Source organism: Drosophila simulans, chromosome 2R (assembly GCF_016746395.2).
Source record: "Drosophila simulans strain w501 chromosome 2R, Prin_Dsim_3.1, whole genome shotgun sequence".
In the NCBI taxonomy this organism is placed as follows: Eukaryota; Metazoa; Arthropoda; class Insecta; order Diptera; family Drosophilidae; genus Drosophila; species Drosophila simulans.
This window is the reverse complement of record NC_052521.2, coordinates 16,696,302-16,716,607: the sequence shown is the minus strand read 5'-3', so window position 1 is coordinate 16,716,607 and position 20,306 is coordinate 16,696,302. Positions and strand designations below refer to the sequence as shown.

Genomic DNA, 20,306 nt, shown 5'->3' with positions numbered 1-20,306 from the left:
AGTAATATGTTCTTATCACTATGAGGTGCGTTGTTAGATAAGAAACTTGGTGAAACGAAACATATATAAATTTAATTAATCTTAGGTAAAATCTGATTGAGAATAAATGTACCTAAAACCGACAGCAATATAATATCACATTATTTATTAGCACTGCTAAAGTAAATAACTAAATATTTTAAATACCTAGAGAAATACAACTTTATGAATTCCTTCGTAGCGTTCTAAATTTATTCATATGTGGTTTATTTTGGGAACTTTTAGCCACCACCCGGATTTTCGACCCTGCGAACAGCAAAACGATGCGGATAGCAAAAGCGAATTGAATCGAAACGCTAAACCCAGCGCCACGCCCACTTTCTGCCTCCCAGCAAGCCCACTTGTGCTGGCTTGGCAAATTCCAATTAATTTATGAGCCAAAATCTTGTTTATCGGCTGACGGTTTGTCGGTTTTGTGGCTTTGTCTGTCTTGCTCGAGTGCTTTGGACTTTCACTGCTGCGGTTGTTGCTGGTCTGAGTATTGCTGCGATTAGAGGCGGTAGTTGCTCCACAAACAAGTTGTTTTGGAGCAAAGAAATGCAGGCAAATAGCCCCAGCTTCAGCTTGAAGTCTTAGCCACTCATATACTAGCTACTTATGAACGCGATTGGCGCTCGTAAATTCAAGTGCCTTCATAGCCGTGATCGTCTAGTGGTTAGGACCCCACGTTGTGGCCGTGGTAACCCAGGTTCGAATCCTGGTCACGGCAATGCTGCAATATGCATTGTCACGGAGAAGGATCTGCTTTTTTTTTGCTCACTATTTTGTTTGCAGTGCAGACTATCTGGCTCTATAGTTTAAGTACTCTAGTTATAGAACTCATGGATGTGTTAGTCTTCAATCCGCGTGTTTGGTATGTGGAGGCGGATGGATAGATAAGGATTAATGTGATCCCCATTTTATAAGCATTGGGAGTTTTACCATTAAGCTTAAAATTCAAGCCACTAATTATTCCTTAACTCTACTATTTGGGAATTTTTTTGAAACAAAAGATTTTTTACTAAGTAAGTACATAGTTTAAGCGCTTGCATACAAAAGCCTTAAGCCAACTTGCATGTGAAATGTAACATTTTATTTTAAATTTCCAATGTCCTTCATTTATTGAAAGAGTTTAAGATAGAGGCTTTTAATAATTTATTTTATAAATCGTTTTTTGTACCTCAACGAGCCAATATATCTACCTCAGAAATCAGCTAGATAAAATAGGCAATTGTAACTTATAAATAAAAATAACTAAACCTCTTGGGCCATATATCTCCCAAGGATATTTCAAGCAAAAATTGATTTATTTAATCTCTTTTTAAGCGCCACACTTTAAATAGTAAGGGAAAGCACCTGAGCTTGGCTTCAATTGTCCTGACTTGCGGCTTTTCCTGAAAACTGAATGGCGGCTGGCTTTGACTTGAATTTTAATTTAATTGTGAGCAATTGACAGAAATATACAAAAACCCAATCCAGCACTTCGACCGAAGGATATTAAGACGCTGCCAGCTGGTGTTGACATAAAAACGCAATAAAAATACTGCCACCGAAACGGAGCAGACGTAACAATACACAGTAAAATTAAATAGGATCCTAAAATACCCTGATTCAAGGAATAAAAATAAAAAGACAATATATTCTATGATTTTCTTACATTGCACCATATAAAATATCCTTTCAAATATTTTGAATATAACTTAAATGATATCTTTCGTTCAAATTAGCAGCACAAGCCTTAAAATAACGTACACCCCAATTTTCCCTTTAAATAAAATTCCATGTTCGGTGTACGTACTGGGTACTTGCCCAAAAATCACTCAAAATCAATTGAATGTGGCCAGCACCGGTTTTCCCGTGGCAATAAGGGAAATCAACGTGAAAATAGCGACAACAATGCGTTTTGTTGCCGCTGCGGAGCAAGTGCTTATTGGATTTCTCGTCGTGAGAAGCGGGTGACAGCCTTTGGAAATCAGTACTGGTTGGAGGAATGGGTGTGGCAGGCAACTGGTCTGGGCTGTGGGTGCTGATGTGGGGCGATACAGAGTGTCCCATAATTACTTCAGGACGGTGTGAATCTTGTCCCAATTGCAATGGCGAATTTAAATTTTCCGCAAATAAAACAGCCGGGTGAGACAATCGCATTATTTACCATACACAATACAATATACACGTAAAATGCAATGGCCATTTTCATGCCGTTTCAATGAAAGTAAAGAAAAATACAAATATTAACCACAAAGGCCTTGCTCCCATCTGTGGGGGTGGTTGTGAGCGGTGGGTGGTGATTGGTGTGCAGTCGCCTGTATTTATGCATTTAAATTCGTCCGTTTCTCTATACGTATGTGTGTTCATATTGAATGGATAAAAGGGATTTGCGTTTATTTCGTTCTGCGTCTGGCCTGTTGGGTTCTTATATAATATATATGTATATATATATATCCATATACGATCTGTCTATATGGCCGATGTCTGCGGGGCCATTTCGGAACAGAACGCAACACGCCGGAAACATTTTTGTTGTGCCATTTGCATTGTCATACAATTTTGCTCAACACATTCGCAGCAACAACGGGCACGGGCCCATTTGGTTTTATATTTCATAAACCGGGGGATACGAAGGTTTCGGTTTTAAGCGGCAAGTCAGAATGTATAAAATACAATAAATATGTCATCAAATTGTGGGTTGTCACAAACACTTTATATACATTTGTACTGAACACCAGTATGAGTTCCTTTCTGAAACTATATTCAATCCCTACATTTTCACTATTTTACTAGCTATTTGGATACAGCCTAAGTTCTTTATTACATTCATTCAATTTACGCTTGTCCAGTCCATCTTAAAGTTTGCTTGTTCTTAAACGAGCAACGGAAATGATCGTTTGAGCGGTGCTAATTGAATAAAATGTTAGACTCGGCTGGGAATTAAGAAGAAACTTGTAACTTCGTTGACTCATTTCACATTTTTAAATATATTTGGTACCTGGGTGATAAGCTACAATTTATGCAAATGCAAGATCATACAAATATATTCTACAATGGCATCGCGACGAGAGCACGTCTGAGTTTAGAATGCAATTATTAGTGCAATTGTACGTGTCTTCGGCGGTGGCAGCTCCTCAATAAGTTAAAATAAACTATGAACTAAACGAATAACAGTTATTAGCACGTGCACGCAGAAATGAGATGGCACCAGTGGTGGCCAGGACAGCCTACTGGACCTTCTTGGCCTCCTTGGGCGCAATGGGTAGTCGTTCCACGGCCTCCTTGTAGAGCTGGTTAAGGCCAAATGTGGCGCGCACATTGTCGCTGGAGAAGAAGAACTTCTGCAGTTTGCCCTTGGAATCGACGCAGGGCCTGCGGTCCGTCTCCTTGCCCTGCTGGAACAGGATCACAGTGGGTAGCTGTCGGGAGAAGCTGCTGTCCGAGATGCGATACTTTTGGGCCACGTCCGGGAAGCGTCCAATGTCAATCTTGCCGAACTTCAGGTGGTCCGTGTTGTACTCCGCAGAGAGCTCGGCAAAAACGGGGGCGAAGTTTACGCAGCTGGGATTCCACACCGTGTAGAAGCAGATCAGCCAGCTGGTTCGCTTGTCCCTGGCCAACTCCTCCTCGAAGACCTGTGCGTTGCGGAAGTAGGTGATGTGCTCTGGTCCGCGGTACGAGGGCTCCGGCAGCACCATGCCCACCAGGACGCAGAGCAGCAGAAAGCCCAGGCCGTAGCGGAAGTCCGCGTAGGCCCACAAAATGGCATTGGCCACTTTGGTGTAGAGGAACGACGAGGCCAAGTAGTTGATCATGGTGACACTGCCCGTTTTGCGTGACCGTATCATCACCACGATCAGCAGGAAGAACAATATTTCCACCTCACGACTGTCCAGGTCGCATGCTTCATCCTCTCCGGCGAGAATAAATAGGCGGGTGCAGATGAACTGCGTCTTTTTGGCTAAAAGGTACGATATGGCCAGCAGGATGTTCACCCAGTAGTATGGCTTGGCCAGCAGCGCCATCTGCTTCTTCCACGTCATCTCTGCGTCCGGGGGCTGAATGCGCTGATGTGGGTCACGGTTTTAATTAACAATTTCCCGAGTTTTTCTTTTCTTGCTTTTGACAGCCAATTGTTAATTTTAGCCTCGCCGTTGATTAGAAATTAGCAGCCTAGTTGTCTGGCACGGGCGTTGCCACCTGATGAAAGAACAGTGGCACCCTTGACAGTGCTGGAAAGTGTATTTAGTTCTTTGGCGCCTTTTTAAATTCAAAATCGTCAATTAACATTTCGGTTTTTTAAACGTTCAAATTTACCGTTTTATTTACTTATATACATTATTATCTTACAAGTTGAAAATATTTATTTTTTTACACTTAGTATAAATTTTTTTGTTTGATAAACATGGATGAGCTTTTCAATAATCTAATGTTATTTGTAGCATTTTATTAAAATAATAATTAATCGAAAGTTAAAAACCGTAAGCAGAACTTGGAACAACCATATTTGTTTGCCCGAAAACCAACCAAAACTGATAAGCGAATTATTGTTACATCAGCATTTTGCTAAAGTCATTGAGCGATTGTTGACCTAGCTCACAAAGGCCACTGCAAAAAAGGTAAAAAAAGGCATCGAGGATCTTCATTATCGGCACACACGCCGAGTTCAAATCTGCGAAAAAGCTTGGCTCTACGTGATCTCAGACGCTCGTGGCTTCCATCAGTCGCCTTATCGCACAAAATTATGTTGGCCTTTTTTTGTAGTTCCTAAATTAAATGTGTTTGGAACTGTGTGAATACTGTGAGAATTTTGTACCCACTTCATAGAGCATCGGCTGTATTATCGCCATCGTGACTGGCTCTCCGCGTTGTGCAAAGATTAATTTTTTTTGTAGTAAACACTGTGCGCGTCACTGGACTAAACGATTTATTTTTAATCGTATTATTGAGACCATTTTACGAGGGTCATCTCCATGATCCCCATCGGATCGATCACCCACCTCTTTACTGGTTTCGCTAGTAGGCCGTTCTTTGTTTATACAGCGATTATATTATGTTCAATACACTGGCAAATAAAGTTAGTTTGTCTGGATGAAATTTAAACTGGCCGGGAAAGTTGTATTTCTGGAAAATTTTCAACAGAGTTATTAGTATTCTCCTCAGCGAATTCTGTAACAACTTTCTAGTGGCTTTATAATTAACTTCAAACAATCATTCACATTATTGTAAAAAAATGTGTTGAAAACATTTTATTTAAATTAAAATATACTTTTTTAAGTGCACAGTTTTGTATAACACCATAGAAATGAAATATGAAAACAATAAAGAAAATGTTTTGTTCTTTTTTTCTACAAGACCTTAGAAAATCCCAGATCGTGAGTAATCACAGGCAAATCAAAGGTGCAAAAGCATCAATATTGTCTGCGCCAAAACAAAAATTAAGTGAAAATTCCAGTAAACAACGTGCACTTAGGTCAGTTTTTAATAATATTATAATCACAAATGCCTTTGCCAATATGCTGAAGTGTGTTGGCAGCCGGATTAATCTGGTTTGGATTAAAGTCTCCTAAGATTGTCAGCCATTTGAGTACAGGGACACTCGAGATGGGGAAGAGAACCTTTAATCTGGGCTGAGGCTAGCAAAACTGGTCTATAGATCCAGGGCTCTGATAGCCATATCAAGCACTCAAATCTACTTCCCAGCCCATCGAAACTTCCCGTAGAGCTTGGAAACAAATAGACTTTTGTGTGTGGAAGTGACAAAAAGGCAAAACCAAAACAATGACAACTGCAGCTGATAAGTGGCACAAAATGGCGATCACTTGCCGGCTTTATAATCGCGCTATCAAGGCAGCCTGATCTCCTGTCTCCCGCTTATCACTTGGCAGCTCCGAACCGAGCCGATCCCCGAACACGCGGTCTATAAATTCCATTCGCAGCCAGGCGACGTCTTCAGTTTAAATCCGAACCCTTGTGCTAAGTGTTCATCTCCGAGTAGCAGGCATAGACAATCGCAGACAATCGAGCAAATTCCAGAAAAAAAACGACAGGCATTAAATGCCAAATCCATCGTGCAAAACTAACCATTCCAATTGGCCTAATCTGATTCATAGTTGAAATTGTGCTAAAAAGAAAAACCAAAGACACTGGGACGCATTTCGATCTGAGCGAAATACCCCCTATCCCAAAAACTTTTTCCGGACTTTGAGTTGGCCTTTGAATGCTGCTGCAGCAGTGCGAAAAAATCATCAACCTCGATCAGCATTTTACAGAGTGCTGGAATACAAGCCCATTGCGAAACTTTGACTTCATCATCTCCCTTCTGAGCGTTATTTCCCTGAGTGGTGGGTGGTGATTTTAGCCAGTATTTTATCAATATATAACTAACTTTTGAATCCCCCAGTTGTTAAGATGGCCGCCATTCCACAAGGTGCATTCGCAGCCTGCAAGATCCGCGAGCAATTCAACGAACGGGAGCTGATCATCGCCCGAATGAGGTCCGCTGCCGCAGATAAGGGTTCCGTTGACAACGGGAACGCAGCAACCCGTAAGTACACATGTCCACGATCTCGATCCACTGGGTCAATGGAGCTCTTACGCATCAATTTTGCACTTCCAGAGCGCGAGTACTCGCCCAACAAGTACAACGACAAGCTGATGAACTCCATCTGGGGATTGTACAATCGCTATTCCCCCCACAATGTGAAGAAGAACGAGTACGCCCCCACCAAGTGAAGACCTAAAGGGGGGCCACGTTGGCTTCCAGCTGACGTGCCCCAAACACGACTAGCATCCCCACCAGGATGTTGGTCAAAATCACATATTTTTATATATATATATACCCACAAATATAATCTCAAGCATATATCCATTTAAACACACATCACTTTGGTAACAAATATCTATTTAATGCTGTAATGTTTTGTAAAATTCAATAAATACTTATGATATTGTATGTAAAGGGACAAGACCATGAAGCGTAGTTCTAATTTAAGTAGCAGGACTCGTAGGTCGGCACCATGTACTTGATGTTGATGAAGGCATCCTCGCCGCCATGCAGTTCCAGCACCTGCAGCGTCTCATCGATGAGGTCCCCCAGATTCAGGTTGTTCTTCTGGGCGTAGTCGATCTCATCGCCGCAGTTTACTAATCAGCACAGAATATTCCCTTCAATGGAAGTTATCTAGTTCAGTGGAATACCTACAGTTTTTCACCTTAAACGCATTGAACATGGGCAGCAACTGGCGGTAGAAGGGCACCAGGGCGGGTCCCACCAAATCCGAGGACATGACCAGCTGTTGGATTATCTTCAATGTCGTGCACATTACCTCCAGGTTTCGTGTGCTCAATGCGTCTGCAAATGGGGGCGTATTTGGATTTGGTTTTGTGCTCGCATTGGCAAGGTGCAAATTAGACCGAAAAACTTCGAGGCATTTGCGTGCCAGCCAATGCCCTGGTACTCACTCTTCAGCGGCAATATTAATTGCGGTATCACCGGGTGTATCTTCTCGCCCCCGGCCAACAGGAGATCCGTGACCCCCTGGCGGGCATAGGTCTTGTAGGGATGTTTCGTCTCCGCCAGTCCGTCAAAGAAGAGCGGCAGATAGAGGCTGTAGTCCAGCTTCTCAATGTCCACCTGGGGGAGATGGGGAAGAGGCGACACCGTGGGCGGGTCAAAGGTGAATAGAGCGCTCCAAGTTCGAAATTGGTTCGTGTACCGGCGGTGGCGCAAGTTTCGCAAGTGTATATTTGCACGCCATGCCGGTTAGGCCCTAGCTGATTTCCATTAAGATGCTCTTTGTTTGCTTACGTTGTCAGTGGAAAATTTTTAGAACACATCGAGAAATGGGCCTGTGTACCTGTACCTGCCTATAGACCTTGCAGTGCTAAGTCTAGACTAATCTTTGTTCGAGAGTCTGGTTTGATTATAGTTACCAGCTTAGCTCAGTTGATTTGAGCTAACAAAGGGTTATAATATAACTCATTATCTTTACCTGATTGTAGGCATATTTAAATGACTCAGAATAGGAATTTTACTTTGATTTTAAGAAGACAGCAACTTAAGTCAGAGGCGACATCGCTGCGTGAGTCCCACATATGGGGTTCCCCAACTTCGACCTTCGACCCCGTGACGCAAATCAGGCAGTGTCACTCACATATCATTCTGCTGTCACGACGGCATTTCGGCCTAGATAAACAAACGCACCACCCAAATGACATACGCCGCATATGTGGACTCCACATGGAATAAGATGGAGTGCCATCCAAGGTCTGTGACATTGAACCAGTCAAAAGGGGTCACACACACCCATGTGAGGTGGGTGGGATTTGGGGGACCCATGACTTTCCGATTGCAGCGGAGTTCCATGGTAAAAATTGACTGACAGTTGGACGGTGCGACGTTTTGAATGTCAGTAGTCGCATTCCGGCGGAATCGCTTGCCCGTCAGCCGTGGAGCTCTACTAACTCCGGAAATAGACAATGGCATATTATTTACTCGGTTTTTGCTTTCAGCTGCAACACTTGAAATAATTGGACACGCAGGTGTACGAAACTCGAGCTGAATTCAAATATGGGCTTTGTCTATGGGTCACCGAGTGGTAAGGTTACCCCTTTCTAGTGACAGTCGTGCAATTTCTTTTGATTTTGATTTGCATTGACTCACATTTGCATAGATGAAGTTTAAGTTTGCCGACAGACATACGGAAAATTCTAGCTATCGTTACAAAAATAAATCATTACCCGTTTGTAAGGTCTTAAAAAGAATTAATTTACAAGCTCTAAATGTATGACCTATCTGAATTCTTATGAGCTACTACTCAATTTCATTTCGAACTAAATAATATTCCCATATATATAGTATAATTAATAAATCAACTAACAACGAACCTAATGGAATTTATTTCCCTACCAATTCCCCCCACTCACCGTCCATCCGATTTTGTCGCCCCCGCAGAGGTACTCCATCTTAATGGGCAGGTCGCCGCGGTCGAAGTACATTCGAAAGAGTGTTCCTCGTCCCGGATCATTAGCCCCACCGGCGGAGCAGCCATTAAGACCCATGCCCAAGTTGAAGGTGGACATGGACTTTTGCTGGCGCCTCAGAACTGAAAATCAGTACAAATGCAAATGGGGCGGGGATGTCATTAGGGAAACAAATACCGATGGGCGAAACACCCAAATAAACAAACTAACGCACTTTTCGGATTGGGCACCCGACTCCTGGCACTGGCTGTCTTGGGGGCGGTTTCGTGGATGGGTCCGTCGATGACGACCGTGTTCTTTTGCTGCGACTGAATGGAGAAGGGTGGAACGTAGCGCGGACGCGACGAGACCGCTGCTCCATGGATGCCGCTAAGTGGACGCAGTTGCGCCGGATTGGCGGACTTGGAGCGCGTCGGCCTGTGGTAGTCGTGCGTGGGACGCCTTGCCGTCGCGGTGCGTGCCGTTTGGGCCATGGCCATTTCCGGATGATGCGACGATGTGCAGCCACGTAGTGTAAACAGCGAACTGCCGAGCGAAGGAATTTCTGTAGCCAGGCTGGCACTCCTGGTGTTGGCGTTGCTTTTGCTGTTGCTGTTGGGTGTCGTGTCGTTTCTATGGAGCACGTTGCTAAGGCCTGGGGCGGCTTAGTGACCGATAAGCCAGCAGTTGGAGCTAAAGCCGCTTGCTCGCATTCGCTGCGGTGCTCTCTTCCAGTCGCATATTTTACAATAGCAAGCCGGTTAGCCTTATAGGCGCCAGTTATGTTGTTATTATCATTCGACTGTGCACTAACCAAAGTCCCCGAGTGCACATGGATTTCCCAAGCAGTTTTATTGGGCATTTCAGGTCAGCGAACTCATCGGAATGGAGGGGATCAGGGTTTTCTGGGGGCGCAACCGCAGATTAACAACGACAAATTGGCACAGCTCATGTCAATCATGCCAGGAAACTTATTGCTAATCCGGGTTTTATTTTATTACATTTGATTGAGTAATAAACTATAAAAACAAATAAACAACTATTGATCCATAAAAGCAATATATTTTAATTTTCAGAAGTAATCAATAAATATTAAAACTTATATAAAGTATAATAAATTACCTATGTTACCTTTTCTGTTAATCAGAATTTATTAAAGCTTTTAAATCAAAGTACAACTTTGGCATCTTCATAATTCTTATCAAGTGCCTAGAGAAAAACATAGAAATAGAATAATAGAATCTCAAACAAAGATCAAAAATGAGGTAAGCATGGGTGAATTGTAAATTTAATTGTAATCCCATAATTTTGAGCCAATAAAATACGTTTTAGGAAGCGCGCCAAGAAAACTTATCGATAAATCGCTAATTCTGCTATGCAGCACTGGTGCTTTGTTTACATTCTGCAGAGTTCGGCGTTTGTCTGGCAACGCCGCACCTGTTCTGTGCGGGTGGCGTGTTGCAAAGTGCGAGGGCACTGAGAAGTACCAGTGTTGGCTAGCGATCGGGTGCGAATAAAGAACAAAAGTGTGATATGTCGCTGTGAATAGCCAATTATCTCTGTTTTCTCGTGCTAAATCAAAAAATTGTTTAAAAATGTCTGAGCCAGAGGTGACCAGCGTTGTAGATATGAAATCGCCCAACATATCCTCCTCCTGCTCCTTCTTCAAGCTGAAGAAGCTGTCGGAGGAGTCGCTTCTACAGCCGCCTGAAAAGGTCTTCGACATTATGTACAAGCTGGGCGAGGGCAGCTATGGATCGGTCTACAAGGCAGTTCACAAGGAAAGCAGCTCCATTGTGGCCATCAAGCTGGTGCCGGTGGAGTCCGACCTGCACGAGATCATCAAGGAGATATCCATTATGCAACAGTGCGACTCGCCGTATGTGGTGCGCTATTACGGCTCCTACTTCAAGCAGTATGACCTGTGGATCTGCATGGAGTACTGTGGCGCCGGCAGCGTCTCCGACATTATGCGTCTGCGCAAGAAGACGCTGACGGAGGATGAGATAGCCACTGTTCTCTCGGACACACTGCAGGGCTTGGTCTATCTGCATCTGCGTCGCAAGATCCATCGCGACATCAAGGCGGCCAACATCCTGCTTAATACCGAAGGCTATGCAAAGTTGGCCGATTTCGGAGTCGCCGGTCAGCTCACGGACACAATGGCCAAGAGAAACACTGTGATCGGAACGCCCTTCTGGATGGCCCCCGAGGTGATTGAGGAGATTGGCTACGACTGTGTGGCAGACATATGGTCATTGGGCATCACCGCCCTGGAAATGGCCGAGGGAAAGCCCCCATACGGTGAAATCCATCCCATGCGAGCCATCTTTATGATTCCGCAGAAGCCACCACCATCGTTCCGGGAACCTGATCGCTGGAGCACAGAGTTCATTGACTTCGTGAGCAAGTGCCTGGTAAAGGAGCCAGACGACCGGGCAACGGCCACTGAACTGCTGGAGCACGAGTTCATACGCAACGCCAAGCACCGATCGATCCTAAAGCCCATGCTCGAGGAGACCTGTGCCATCCGAGAACAACAACGCGCCAATCGCAGTTTTGGCGGCGCCCTGGCTGCTAGTCAGGCGAAGAGCTTAGCCACCCAGGAAAACGGAATGCAACAACACATCATGGACAACGCGTTCATGGAGGATCCGGGTACTCTGGTGCCGGAGAAGTTCGGCGAATACCAACAGAGCTCTGCCTCAGATGCCACCATGATAGCGCATGCAGAGCAAGGCGCGGATGAGGGCACTTTGGGGCCGGGTGGGCTAAGGAACTTGTCCAAGGCAACTGCTCCTGCAGCGGCCTCCTCGACAGCATCTCCTCTGGACATGCCGGCAGTTGACAGCGGCACAATGGTGGAGCTGGAGTCGAACTTGGGTATGTACATTTTTGGGCTGGCCTGGCCATTTGTTAATGTATTGTCTGTTATTCAGGCACTATGGTAATCAACTCCGATTCGGACGACTCCACAACGGCCAAAAACAACGACGATCAGAAGCCGCGAAACCGCTACAGGCCACAATTCCTGGAGCACTTCGATCGCAAAAATGCGGGAGATGGTCGTGGCGATGAAAAACCCATAGCCACAGAGTATTCTCCGGCAGCAGCGGAGCAGCAACAACAACAACAGCAGCAGCAGCAACAACAGCAGGAGGAACAGCATCTGGCCAGCGGAGCCAACGATTTGAACAACTGGGAGCACAACATGGAAATGCAGTTCCAGCAGATCTCCGCCATTAATCAGTATGGTCTGCAGCAGCACCAGCAGCAGCAGCAAGTTCTGATGGCTTATCCCCTGATGAACGAACAACTCATCGCGCTCAACAATCAACCGAATCTGCTGCTCAGCAACGCTGCGCCAATGGGCCAGCAGGGAATACCGGCAGCGGCTCCAGCTCAACCGCCGCCCGCATATCAGAATCAGCATATGCATACGCAATCGCACGCCTACGTTGAGGGTGAGTTTGAGTTCCTCAAGTTCCTTACCTTCGACGATCTGAACCAGCGGCTGTGCAACATCGATCACGAGATGGAGTTGGAGATCGAACAGCTAAACAAGAAATACAATGCCAAGCGGCAGCCCATTGTTGACGCCATGAATGCGAAGCGCAAACGCCAGCAGAATATCAATAATAATCTGATTAAGATATAGGTAAAGCAACTCACAATTTCGCAAGACAACTGATTATGAAATCTTGACTCACTCAATTGCCTCTACATTGGGTTAAATTTGCAGATGATTTACTGAATCTTACAGAACCATCATGAATCTTACAGACCCATCATCTGTATCCTCTATAAATTATTCGTGCATTGTGCAAATTCAACCTGGTGGAAGGGTCTAAAATCAATCACAAGAAATGAAAACACAAAAGCTTTATTGTAAAATGCAGTGAAAACAGAAAAGAAGAGTCATCGGCAGTATCTTCCAGCACGAAAACATATTTTCTGTTAGTTTTCATCACATTTATGTTTGGTTTCTTATATCCTAGCTTCCAATGATCTGTCTTTTAATATAAATAGTTATGCTCGAATAAAATTTATCTTGCGTTTCTTGTAGCTGCACGTATTGTGAACTGCCCAGGCCTTATCATAATTTAATAAGACTTATAATATTCGTTCTTCCTTGGTAACTATTAACCTTAATCTCTAAAACACTTATTTTCTGTCTTCGTGCGATAAAAACAGTAACCCGTCAAGCAATACTTATAAAGGAGAAACATTTTTATACGCATTGGAATGCATATTTTTCGAACATATATTTATCAAAGCAAAATGCACAGAAACACTCACATTTAAACATTTATATATACCTAGTACTTTTAGCAATTATAAATAATTTACATAATAAATATATAGGAATATATGAATCAAAAATTGCATTTAATATTTTACTTGACGAAAGATACTTAAGAAAATAGTTTAATATGTAATGATATATGTAGACCAAGGAAACCTCCTTTTTATTTAATTATGTCTACTCTTGTATATCCATTTCCTGAGTAGCCTGCTGCATGTCGTGCAGTTGCGCCCGCAAATCTTCGGGCAAACTGTGCTCGTTCAAGGCACTAGGGTCTTCACCATCCACGACAATCTCCTCTGGATCTGGGGCTCGTGGCAAAAAGTCAGCCTCTGGGAACAATTTGCCAAATATGTCGCGAGCATTGGCAATGGCCGCGTCATAATCCAGCTCGTAGGTAGGTGGATTGGTGTAGTAAATGTGCTCGGCAGCGGGACTTTTACTAGACTGGGCAGCAATTGTGAAGTATGAGCTAAATATTATTTGTGGGTCTGATTGATCGAAGAGTTGGCTAGTGAAAACAGCTAGATCAGACGCTGGATCCTCGCTTAACGCTGGCGTGGTCAGATGGAAGATATCTGTAAAAATGCATTCATTTAAAAAGAATAATTCACATATTTTCTTTAAGTATTTACATAAACCATCGGGACAGGCTCCTGTGTAGTGCGACAGTTGCATTAGGAAGGCTTCCCGTCCACCTTCATCGTCAAGTAGTCGGAGAAGATTTACACCGCCACCTCCCTTGTTCAGCTCCTCATTGCCCAGGGGACTGGACGATATGAACAAGCCGCGTGAGATGTGCGGCTTCAACTCGATGCCCTTTGAAACTGGTGGATAGCCGGGGGCAGAGACCACATTCTTGGCACGCAAAGTTTTCCCTGCGCTGCTCAGCAGGAATTCATTTGAATTGGAATCTAAGGCAATGTCGTCAACGGCTCGTTTTAGGCAGTAAATGCCTCCATAAACAGCGCACAAACGACAGAAGCACTGCGGCAGTTCCCCGCAGCCATACATGGGAAAGAGAAAGGGTGTGTTGCCATAGCGGCCCAGACTGCCCAGAAATCGTTGTGTGCGCTGCATACCCTCCTCGAAGCTGGTGCTGGGGCCACACATGGCAATGGCCTGCATCACGCACGACGATATCTTTTCGGTCACCCGCTGCGCCTGCAAATATTCCAGAAACGTTCGTCCCCGGAATTCCAACGAATCCTCGTTGCACTTGTCCTCGCCGTAATCGTTGCAGGCGGTGAGAAATTTCATCAGCAAGCGCTTTTCCACGATGGTCAGTGTTTTGGTGTTGAAGACATCGCTACGGGAGCAGGGCACGGACACAATTTCACCTTTGTGGCGCATGCACACATGGTCCACGGCTCGGAATTCAGCATAGCGGCAGATGTTAGACTTGATGAGCAACTGCACCAGCTCTCCGGCTGCGTACAGAATGCGCGGGCAGAGATCCAGGCTGAAGCGTCGCGACTTGGCCAGCACTGAATCCCTATTCCAGGATTGTACATCTGTTTCAGATTCTTTTTCCGTGGTATGCCAAGTGTACCTTGCATTTCGCAATGCGGAATGGGGCTCGACTTCCTGGTCCAAGCGGGCACATAGAGCGTCCATGGTGAAGGAGCTCCATACATCCCCGTAGTACTCATTATTATCCAGGTGGAGCACCGATTTTCCCACCCTGCTGCCCGCAGCGGCGATGCAGGACTCGGTGAAGCCTGAAAAGGGCGTCCCTCGAATGACTCATCTGTGGTTGAAACTTGTTTTCATAGCTTCTTAATTACCTGTGCCTATGACGACCAGGTCAAACTGCTCCGGCAGGTCATCCAACATGTTTTAAGCCTTATTTGCACTGATATTCAAACTATATTTACAGATAAATAAAGTATTCCGTGAATTTATTGCGAATTTACTTAAACAGCTGTTTAGAGATGCGCAGTTAACGATGACGTCCCCAACAAACAGCTGTTTACAGTATTGGCTAACGAAACGAAGCGTTTAAAAATTGTTTTAAATTTTAAATATAATTAAACCTTTGTAAATAATGCAGTTTAACATTGCATTACAACTTTTTAAGCATTTATTTATATTAAAAATTGTCTAATTCAAAAGTTATCGCAGGCGATACTGAAAATACTGAATTTCCCATTAAGCAAATCAACAGGTGCAATAAGAATGCACACATACAGGTGGAAGTTGTGCTTGTAGTTGTAGTCGCCGCTACCATGGAAACGGAAAATTCGTAAACAAAAGCCGGAAAATTAAAAATTGCAGAATGTACGCTGCCGAAACACAGAAACAAAGCCAATAATGTCCTTTGAAAAGATCCTTTACAAATATGAGGAACCGCACGGGATCGGAGATGTGTACTTTATTTGGCAGAAGGCTTTGCTGGCCACAACTGGAACCGATGGATCGGTGGCCCTGTACAATCGGCAGGGCCAACTGGTGCAGCGCATCATACTTTCTGGGTGAGCTATGCTCAATACCAATGTAATAATGAATAATGACCAGTAATGGAATCCCTTTTCCAGGCTGTGTTCAGGATTCGCCTGGGACCAAGAGGGTGACCTGCTGGGCATCATCACCAGTGGCTCTCCAAACATAACGCTGTGGGAGTATAACAGCCAGGAAAAGATCAGTGTGGAGACGGGTCTTCGAGATCCGCTCACTTGCATTCTCTGGTCCAAGCAGCAACAACTACTGGCTGTCGGCACAGGACGCGGTAATCTGGCCATCTATAACCACCGCAGCGGAAAGCGACCCACACCGGTTCTGGGCAAGCACAGCAAACGAATCACTTGCGGCGCCTGGTCCGCCCAGAATCTGTTGGCTCTCGGTTCGGAGGACAAGAGCTTCTCGTTGAGCAACGAGGATGGCGACACAGTGCGCGTGGTCCAGCTAAGAGATGCGCCCACCGACATGTACTTCGCCGAAATGGCCAACGACGAACGTATTGCGGGAGACAATGCCATCAGCATGATCATCGGCAAGCGTACTCTGTTTCTCTACTATCTGCCCGAGCCCGAGAATCCTACGGAGCTGGGCTTCCAGAGTCGCTACGGATCGCTGATGCAGCACAAGTGGTTTGGCGATGGGTATATCCTGCTGGGCTTTTCCAACGGACATGTAGTGGCCATCTCTACGCATCCCAAGGACGTCGGACAGGAGCTCTGGCAGGTGAAGAACCACAAGGACAGCTTGACCGGATTGGCATACTGCCCTACGTTAGATATAGTTGCCTCCTGCGGGGATGACAGGTAAGTACTTATATTCTTATATATAAAACCTGTTAAGAAACATACGTATGTTATTATTCACATTTTTTAAGCAGCATTAAGATTCATTCAATAACGAATCTCCAGGAGACGGAACGTATTATTACCGTGCCAGATCATGCCGGTGTTCAGATGATCGATTGGTCGCCCGATGGCCAACTATTGGCGGTTACAACGAACCATGGTACTGTTTACATCTACGTGACCAAGCTGCCACATCTCTTTGCCGTCTCTGCACCTCGGTTTGTGCTGTTGAGCAGTCTCGCCGAGGTATCCATCTATGTTTACGCACCGGACAAGACAAAGTCGCTACCATTCCGCTTGCCTCTGGAGGGAGAGCCCACCTTCATGGCCGTGGGGCCATACAATTTTGCTACAGGAATTGAAAAGCACGTATGGTTCTATGATCTCGGCAAGAGTTTGGGCGAGGAGCCTCGTCCACTAAGCGAACGCGATTTTCCACGCAGCGTGGAGAGCATGAAACTGAATGCGGACTACTGTGCCGCTTTATGTCCACCACAGCTTATACTTCAGGCCATTGCCGCCGACAATCCAAACTGCAAGGACAAACTGCAGGCGGTTTTTCCAACAGCTCTGCCCAATATGCCCAGTGATGCGGTGATCACGTGCTTTGCACTTAGCCAGGAGCTTCTGATCTTTGCTACAGATGTGTGTAGCTTGAAAATAGGTTTGTTCTTTGCGTAATAACTTATAATATAATTCCAGATTGGTCACCTGGTGTTCTATTCCCTGGAAAAATGGGACAGCTGTACAATCTACAGACACAGTATGGGCATCCGGCAGCTCTTCATGGACATCGAGGGCACCAAGGTCATTTTTATAGATGATCATTCCCAGGGCTATGTTTTCCTCCCCGTTGTCGAGGAGGCCCTGCTCATTCCGGACATTCCCAAGCAGTGCCTTGGCTGCCTTTGGGATCTTACGCAGCCGAATATCTTCATTAGCTACGATGCTAGAATCGTAAATACGCACGTCTTTGTGCGGCATTCTGTACAAGGGACACACACCCTGATGGTGGGTGAGTCCAAACTGAATCCGGGTCAATTTCCTCTGCTGCTCTGCGGCGGAGAAATGGCTTTGCATATAGATGGTGGCCAGTATGCCACACAATCACTCAGTACCCACGTCGTAAATCCCAGCAACAGCCAGGCAGCCAATCTTCAGGTGCTCCTGAAGCTGAGAAACTACGACGAAGCCTACAAGCTGTGCAAGCAGATGAACCAGAGCAGCGCCTGGCGCGAGTTTGGGGAGCAGGCCATTTCCGATCTGGAACCCGATATAGGTAACACTAATTTTCTTTCGCTTAGATTTGAAATTAGAACTCTATGTATTTGCAGCAATTCGAGCCTACCGTCAGCTTGGCGATGCTGCCCTGGTTAATGCTTTGGGTGAACTGCGCTACGTGGAGGATCTGGACATGCTTATCGGCTGCTGTTGTACACTCTTGGCCCAGTACGACCAGGCCAAAGAGCACATGCTAAAAGGAGTATATACAAGAGCAGCTCTGGACCTCTGTCGAGATCTTCTGCAATGGGACCAGGCGCTGCTTTTGGCCCACAAAAACGATCCGCAAGAGGTACCCTATATAGCCAGGGAATACGCCCAACAATTGGAGTTCAAGTAAGGCACCTAATACTGTACCAGTAGTATTTAAATATTTTCCTTACTATTTTGCAGTGGAAACTATACTGATGCTCTATACCACTACGAGAAAGGGTACAAGGAGGACTTAATCAACAGCAAGGAGACTGAAACGGATGCTTTGATGGACAGTTCCCCCGAATACGAGGAGCATGTCCGTCTCTGCAAAATGGGTATTGCAAGAACTTCTATCAGAGCGGGAGACTTCAGACGTGGGGTAAACCAATATCTGATCTTCAACTAAGATAAAGATTTACATAAACCTTTCCTTATGTTAAAGATTCAATATGCTGTGGAGCTGGAGGATCAGCAGCTTTTGTTTGATTGCGCGGAACTGTTGGCCACCGTGGGACATCTAACCGAGGCAGCGGGATTGTATGAGCGTGGTGGTTTCTATGACGAGGCCTGTGGCCACTATATTGCACTTAAGATGTGGAACAAGGCCAATAATATTTTACCCAAGGTGAAAAGTACCAAACTTCATGCCGCTTATGCCAAGGCAAAAGAGAACGATGGCCACTATGAGGAAGCAATACGAAGCTATCGTATTGCGGGTGACTTGGATGCCTGTGTTAGGATCTACCTGGACCACCTGTGCGATCCGCATGCAGCCTCTGAAATTGTTTTAGAATCGCGATCCATGGACTCGGCCAAGCTGCTGGCCAAGTTCTACCAGAAGATTGGCGATGTTGAGCAGGCCCTTCAGTTCCTCGTCATCTGCGGCTGTGTGGAGGAGGCTTTCGCCCTTGCCCAGCGACATAACAAGTTGAGGCGACACGGGGAGCTCTTGGAGCGATACGAGAATGCCAAATCCTCCGATTATCTGGCACTGGCACACTATTTTGAGGGTGAAAAGTATACTCTGCTGGCGGGCAAGTATTACTTTCTGGCAAGGGAATTTACCAAAGCCCTCAGGTTTCTGCTAAAAGCATCCGCTTTCAACAACGAGGAGCAGGTATCGCTATCGCTGGCCATTGACTGTGTGGCCACCTCGAACAATGAACAATTGGCCTCTCAGCTAATCGAGTTTCTGTTGGGCGAAGTGGATGGCGTACCGAAAGACCCACGCTATCTCTTCCGTTTGTACATGGCGAGGAAGCACTACAAGGATGCCGCCAAGACGGCGGTTATTATCGCCAATCAGGAACAGATCGCTGGAAATTACAAATCGGCAAGGGATCTGTTGTACTCCATGTACCAGGAACTGCGTCGGAATAATCTATCCGTTACGGCTGAGATGAGGCATCAGTTTATTTTACTACATCGCTACACATTGGTGCGAATCCACGTCAAACTGGGCAATCATTTGCTGGCCGCCAAGCTGCTTGTTCAAGTAGCCGCCTGCATATCCCAGTTTCCCGAACGTAAGAACTTTCTTATTCTTATTTGAAGATGTATACAACCATGTTTTTATTCAGATATCATTCCCATTCTCACCTCCACGGTAATTGAATGTCATCGAGCTGGCCTAAAGAAGTCGGCGTTTACCTACGCCTCCACTTTGATGCGTCCGGATTATCGGAATCAATTGGATCCCCGGTATGCGAAGAAGATCGAGTCGATTGTCCGCAAGGCTCCCAAGGGTATTAAGCAGTTGCGGGACGAGATCGATGACGAAACCATGGAGTGTCCCATTTGCGACTCGAACTTGGCCAATATGGAGGTGACCTGCTACAGCTGCAAGACCACACTGCCCATCTGCATTGCCACTGGGCAGCACATCATCAAGCAACTGATGACCTCATGTCCACAGTGCGACTTTCTTTCCTTTCGCGCAGAGATGGAGAAGTAAGCTTCGTACGAACTTGCCCTTTCTAAATTTGACTTAATTGTATCCAATTTACAGTATTCTGTCGGAGAATGGAGAGTGTCCCATGTGTGGCGAGAACGTGGCTCCGGAGCAGCTCCTGGATGTGGAGGACATCAGGCCATACATTCTGGCAGCCTCTTAAGATTGAATTATTTAAGGACTGAAGCAAACGAATAGACTGCACATCACAATCACAACACCAAAAATATATTCTTATAAGCGGCAATGCAAAAAATACACTTCATATATCACTAATGTTCTGGCCATTTTTCTGTTC

At 45.4% G+C, this 20,306-nt stretch overlaps 6 protein-coding genes and 1 non-coding gene across 9 annotated transcripts; 4 read left to right on the top strand and 3 right to left on the bottom strand.

Moving 5' to 3' along the window:
* The first annotated feature begins 676 nt into the window (after nucleotides 1–676).
* Trnah-gug lies at nucleotides 677–748 on the top strand. Its single transcript has one exon. It is a non-coding gene; the product is annotated as a tRNA-His (tRNA).
* A 2,217-nt stretch (nucleotides 749–2,965) lies between these two features.
* LOC27206182 (thioredoxin-related transmembrane protein 2 homolog) lies at nucleotides 2,966–4,196 on the bottom strand. Its single transcript, XM_016168525.3, has one exon. The coding sequence runs from the start codon at nucleotides 4,047–4,049 to the stop codon at nucleotides 3,234–3,236; it is 816 nt and encodes a 271-aa protein (XP_016028621.1). The 5' UTR covers nucleotides 4,050–4,196; the 3' UTR covers nucleotides 2,966–3,233.
* Nucleotides 4,197–5,951: 1,755 nt separating this feature from the next.
* On the top strand, nucleotides 5,952–6,979 carry LOC6735272. Its single transcript, XM_016181539.3, has 3 exons — nucleotides 5,952–6,350; nucleotides 6,410–6,553; nucleotides 6,626–6,979. The coding sequence occupies exons 1-3, from the start codon at nucleotides 6,227–6,229 to the stop codon at nucleotides 6,739–6,741; spliced, it is 384 nt and encodes a 127-aa protein (XP_016028620.1). The 5' UTR covers nucleotides 5,952–6,226; the 3' UTR covers nucleotides 6,742–6,979.
* LOC6735271 (parkin coregulated gene protein homolog) lies at nucleotides 6,894–9,534 on the bottom strand. Its single transcript, XM_016168524.3, has 5 exons — nucleotides 9,206–9,534; nucleotides 8,935–9,113; nucleotides 7,471–7,642; nucleotides 7,211–7,360; nucleotides 6,894–7,152 (listed from the first exon to the last, which is right to left on the bottom strand). The coding sequence occupies exons 1-5, from the start codon at nucleotides 9,468–9,470 to the stop codon at nucleotides 6,992–6,994; spliced, it is 927 nt and encodes a 308-aa protein (XP_016028619.1). The 5' UTR covers nucleotides 9,471–9,534; the 3' UTR covers nucleotides 6,894–6,991.
* An 888-nt stretch (nucleotides 9,535–10,422) lies between these two features.
* On the top strand, nucleotides 10,423–13,035 carry LOC6735270 (serine/threonine-protein kinase hippo). The gene is made up of 2 exons (XM_002082204.4): nucleotides 10,423–11,853; nucleotides 11,910–13,035. The coding sequence occupies exons 1-2, from the start codon at nucleotides 10,566–10,568 to the stop codon at nucleotides 12,626–12,628; spliced, it is 2,007 nt and encodes a 668-aa protein (XP_002082240.1). The 5' UTR covers nucleotides 10,423–10,565; the 3' UTR covers nucleotides 12,629–13,035.
* A 158-nt stretch (nucleotides 13,036–13,193) lies between these two features.
* On the bottom strand, nucleotides 13,194–15,244 carry LOC6735269 (rab proteins geranylgeranyltransferase component A). The gene is made up of 3 exons (XM_002082203.4): nucleotides 15,064–15,244; nucleotides 13,912–14,997; nucleotides 13,194–13,854 (listed from the first exon to the last, which is right to left on the bottom strand). Exons 1-3 carry the CDS (start codon nucleotides 15,110–15,112, stop codon nucleotides 13,454–13,456), a joined length of 1,536 nt encoding a protein of 511 aa, XP_002082239.1. The 5' UTR covers nucleotides 15,113–15,244; the 3' UTR covers nucleotides 13,194–13,453.
* A 147-nt stretch (nucleotides 15,245–15,391) lies between these two features.
* Nucleotides 15,392–20,284, top strand: LOC6735268 (WD repeat-containing protein 19). 3 transcript variants are annotated; one of them, XM_044922454.1, is made up of 10 exons: nucleotides 15,392–15,468; nucleotides 15,554–15,750; nucleotides 15,814–16,539; nucleotides 16,611–17,226; nucleotides 17,284–17,860; nucleotides 17,916–18,198; nucleotides 18,256–18,436; nucleotides 18,500–19,583; nucleotides 19,638–20,007; nucleotides 20,066–20,284. In XM_044922454.1, the coding sequence occupies exons 2-10, from the start codon at nucleotides 15,590–15,592 to the stop codon at nucleotides 20,169–20,171; spliced, it is 4,104 nt and encodes a 1,367-aa protein (XP_044778389.1). In that variant the 5' UTR covers nucleotides 15,392–15,468; nucleotides 15,554–15,589; the 3' UTR covers nucleotides 20,172–20,284. The 3 variants fall into 3 exon arrangements, with proteins under 3 accessions (XP_044778389.1, XP_016028618.1, XP_016028617.1); XM_016181541.3 differs by lacking the exon at nucleotides 15,392–15,468 and having other exon boundaries at nucleotides 15,475–15,750; nucleotides 16,614–17,226; XM_016181540.3 differs by lacking the exon at nucleotides 15,392–15,468 and having other exon boundaries at nucleotides 15,475–15,750.
* Nucleotides 20,285–20,306: the final 22 nt, after the last annotated feature.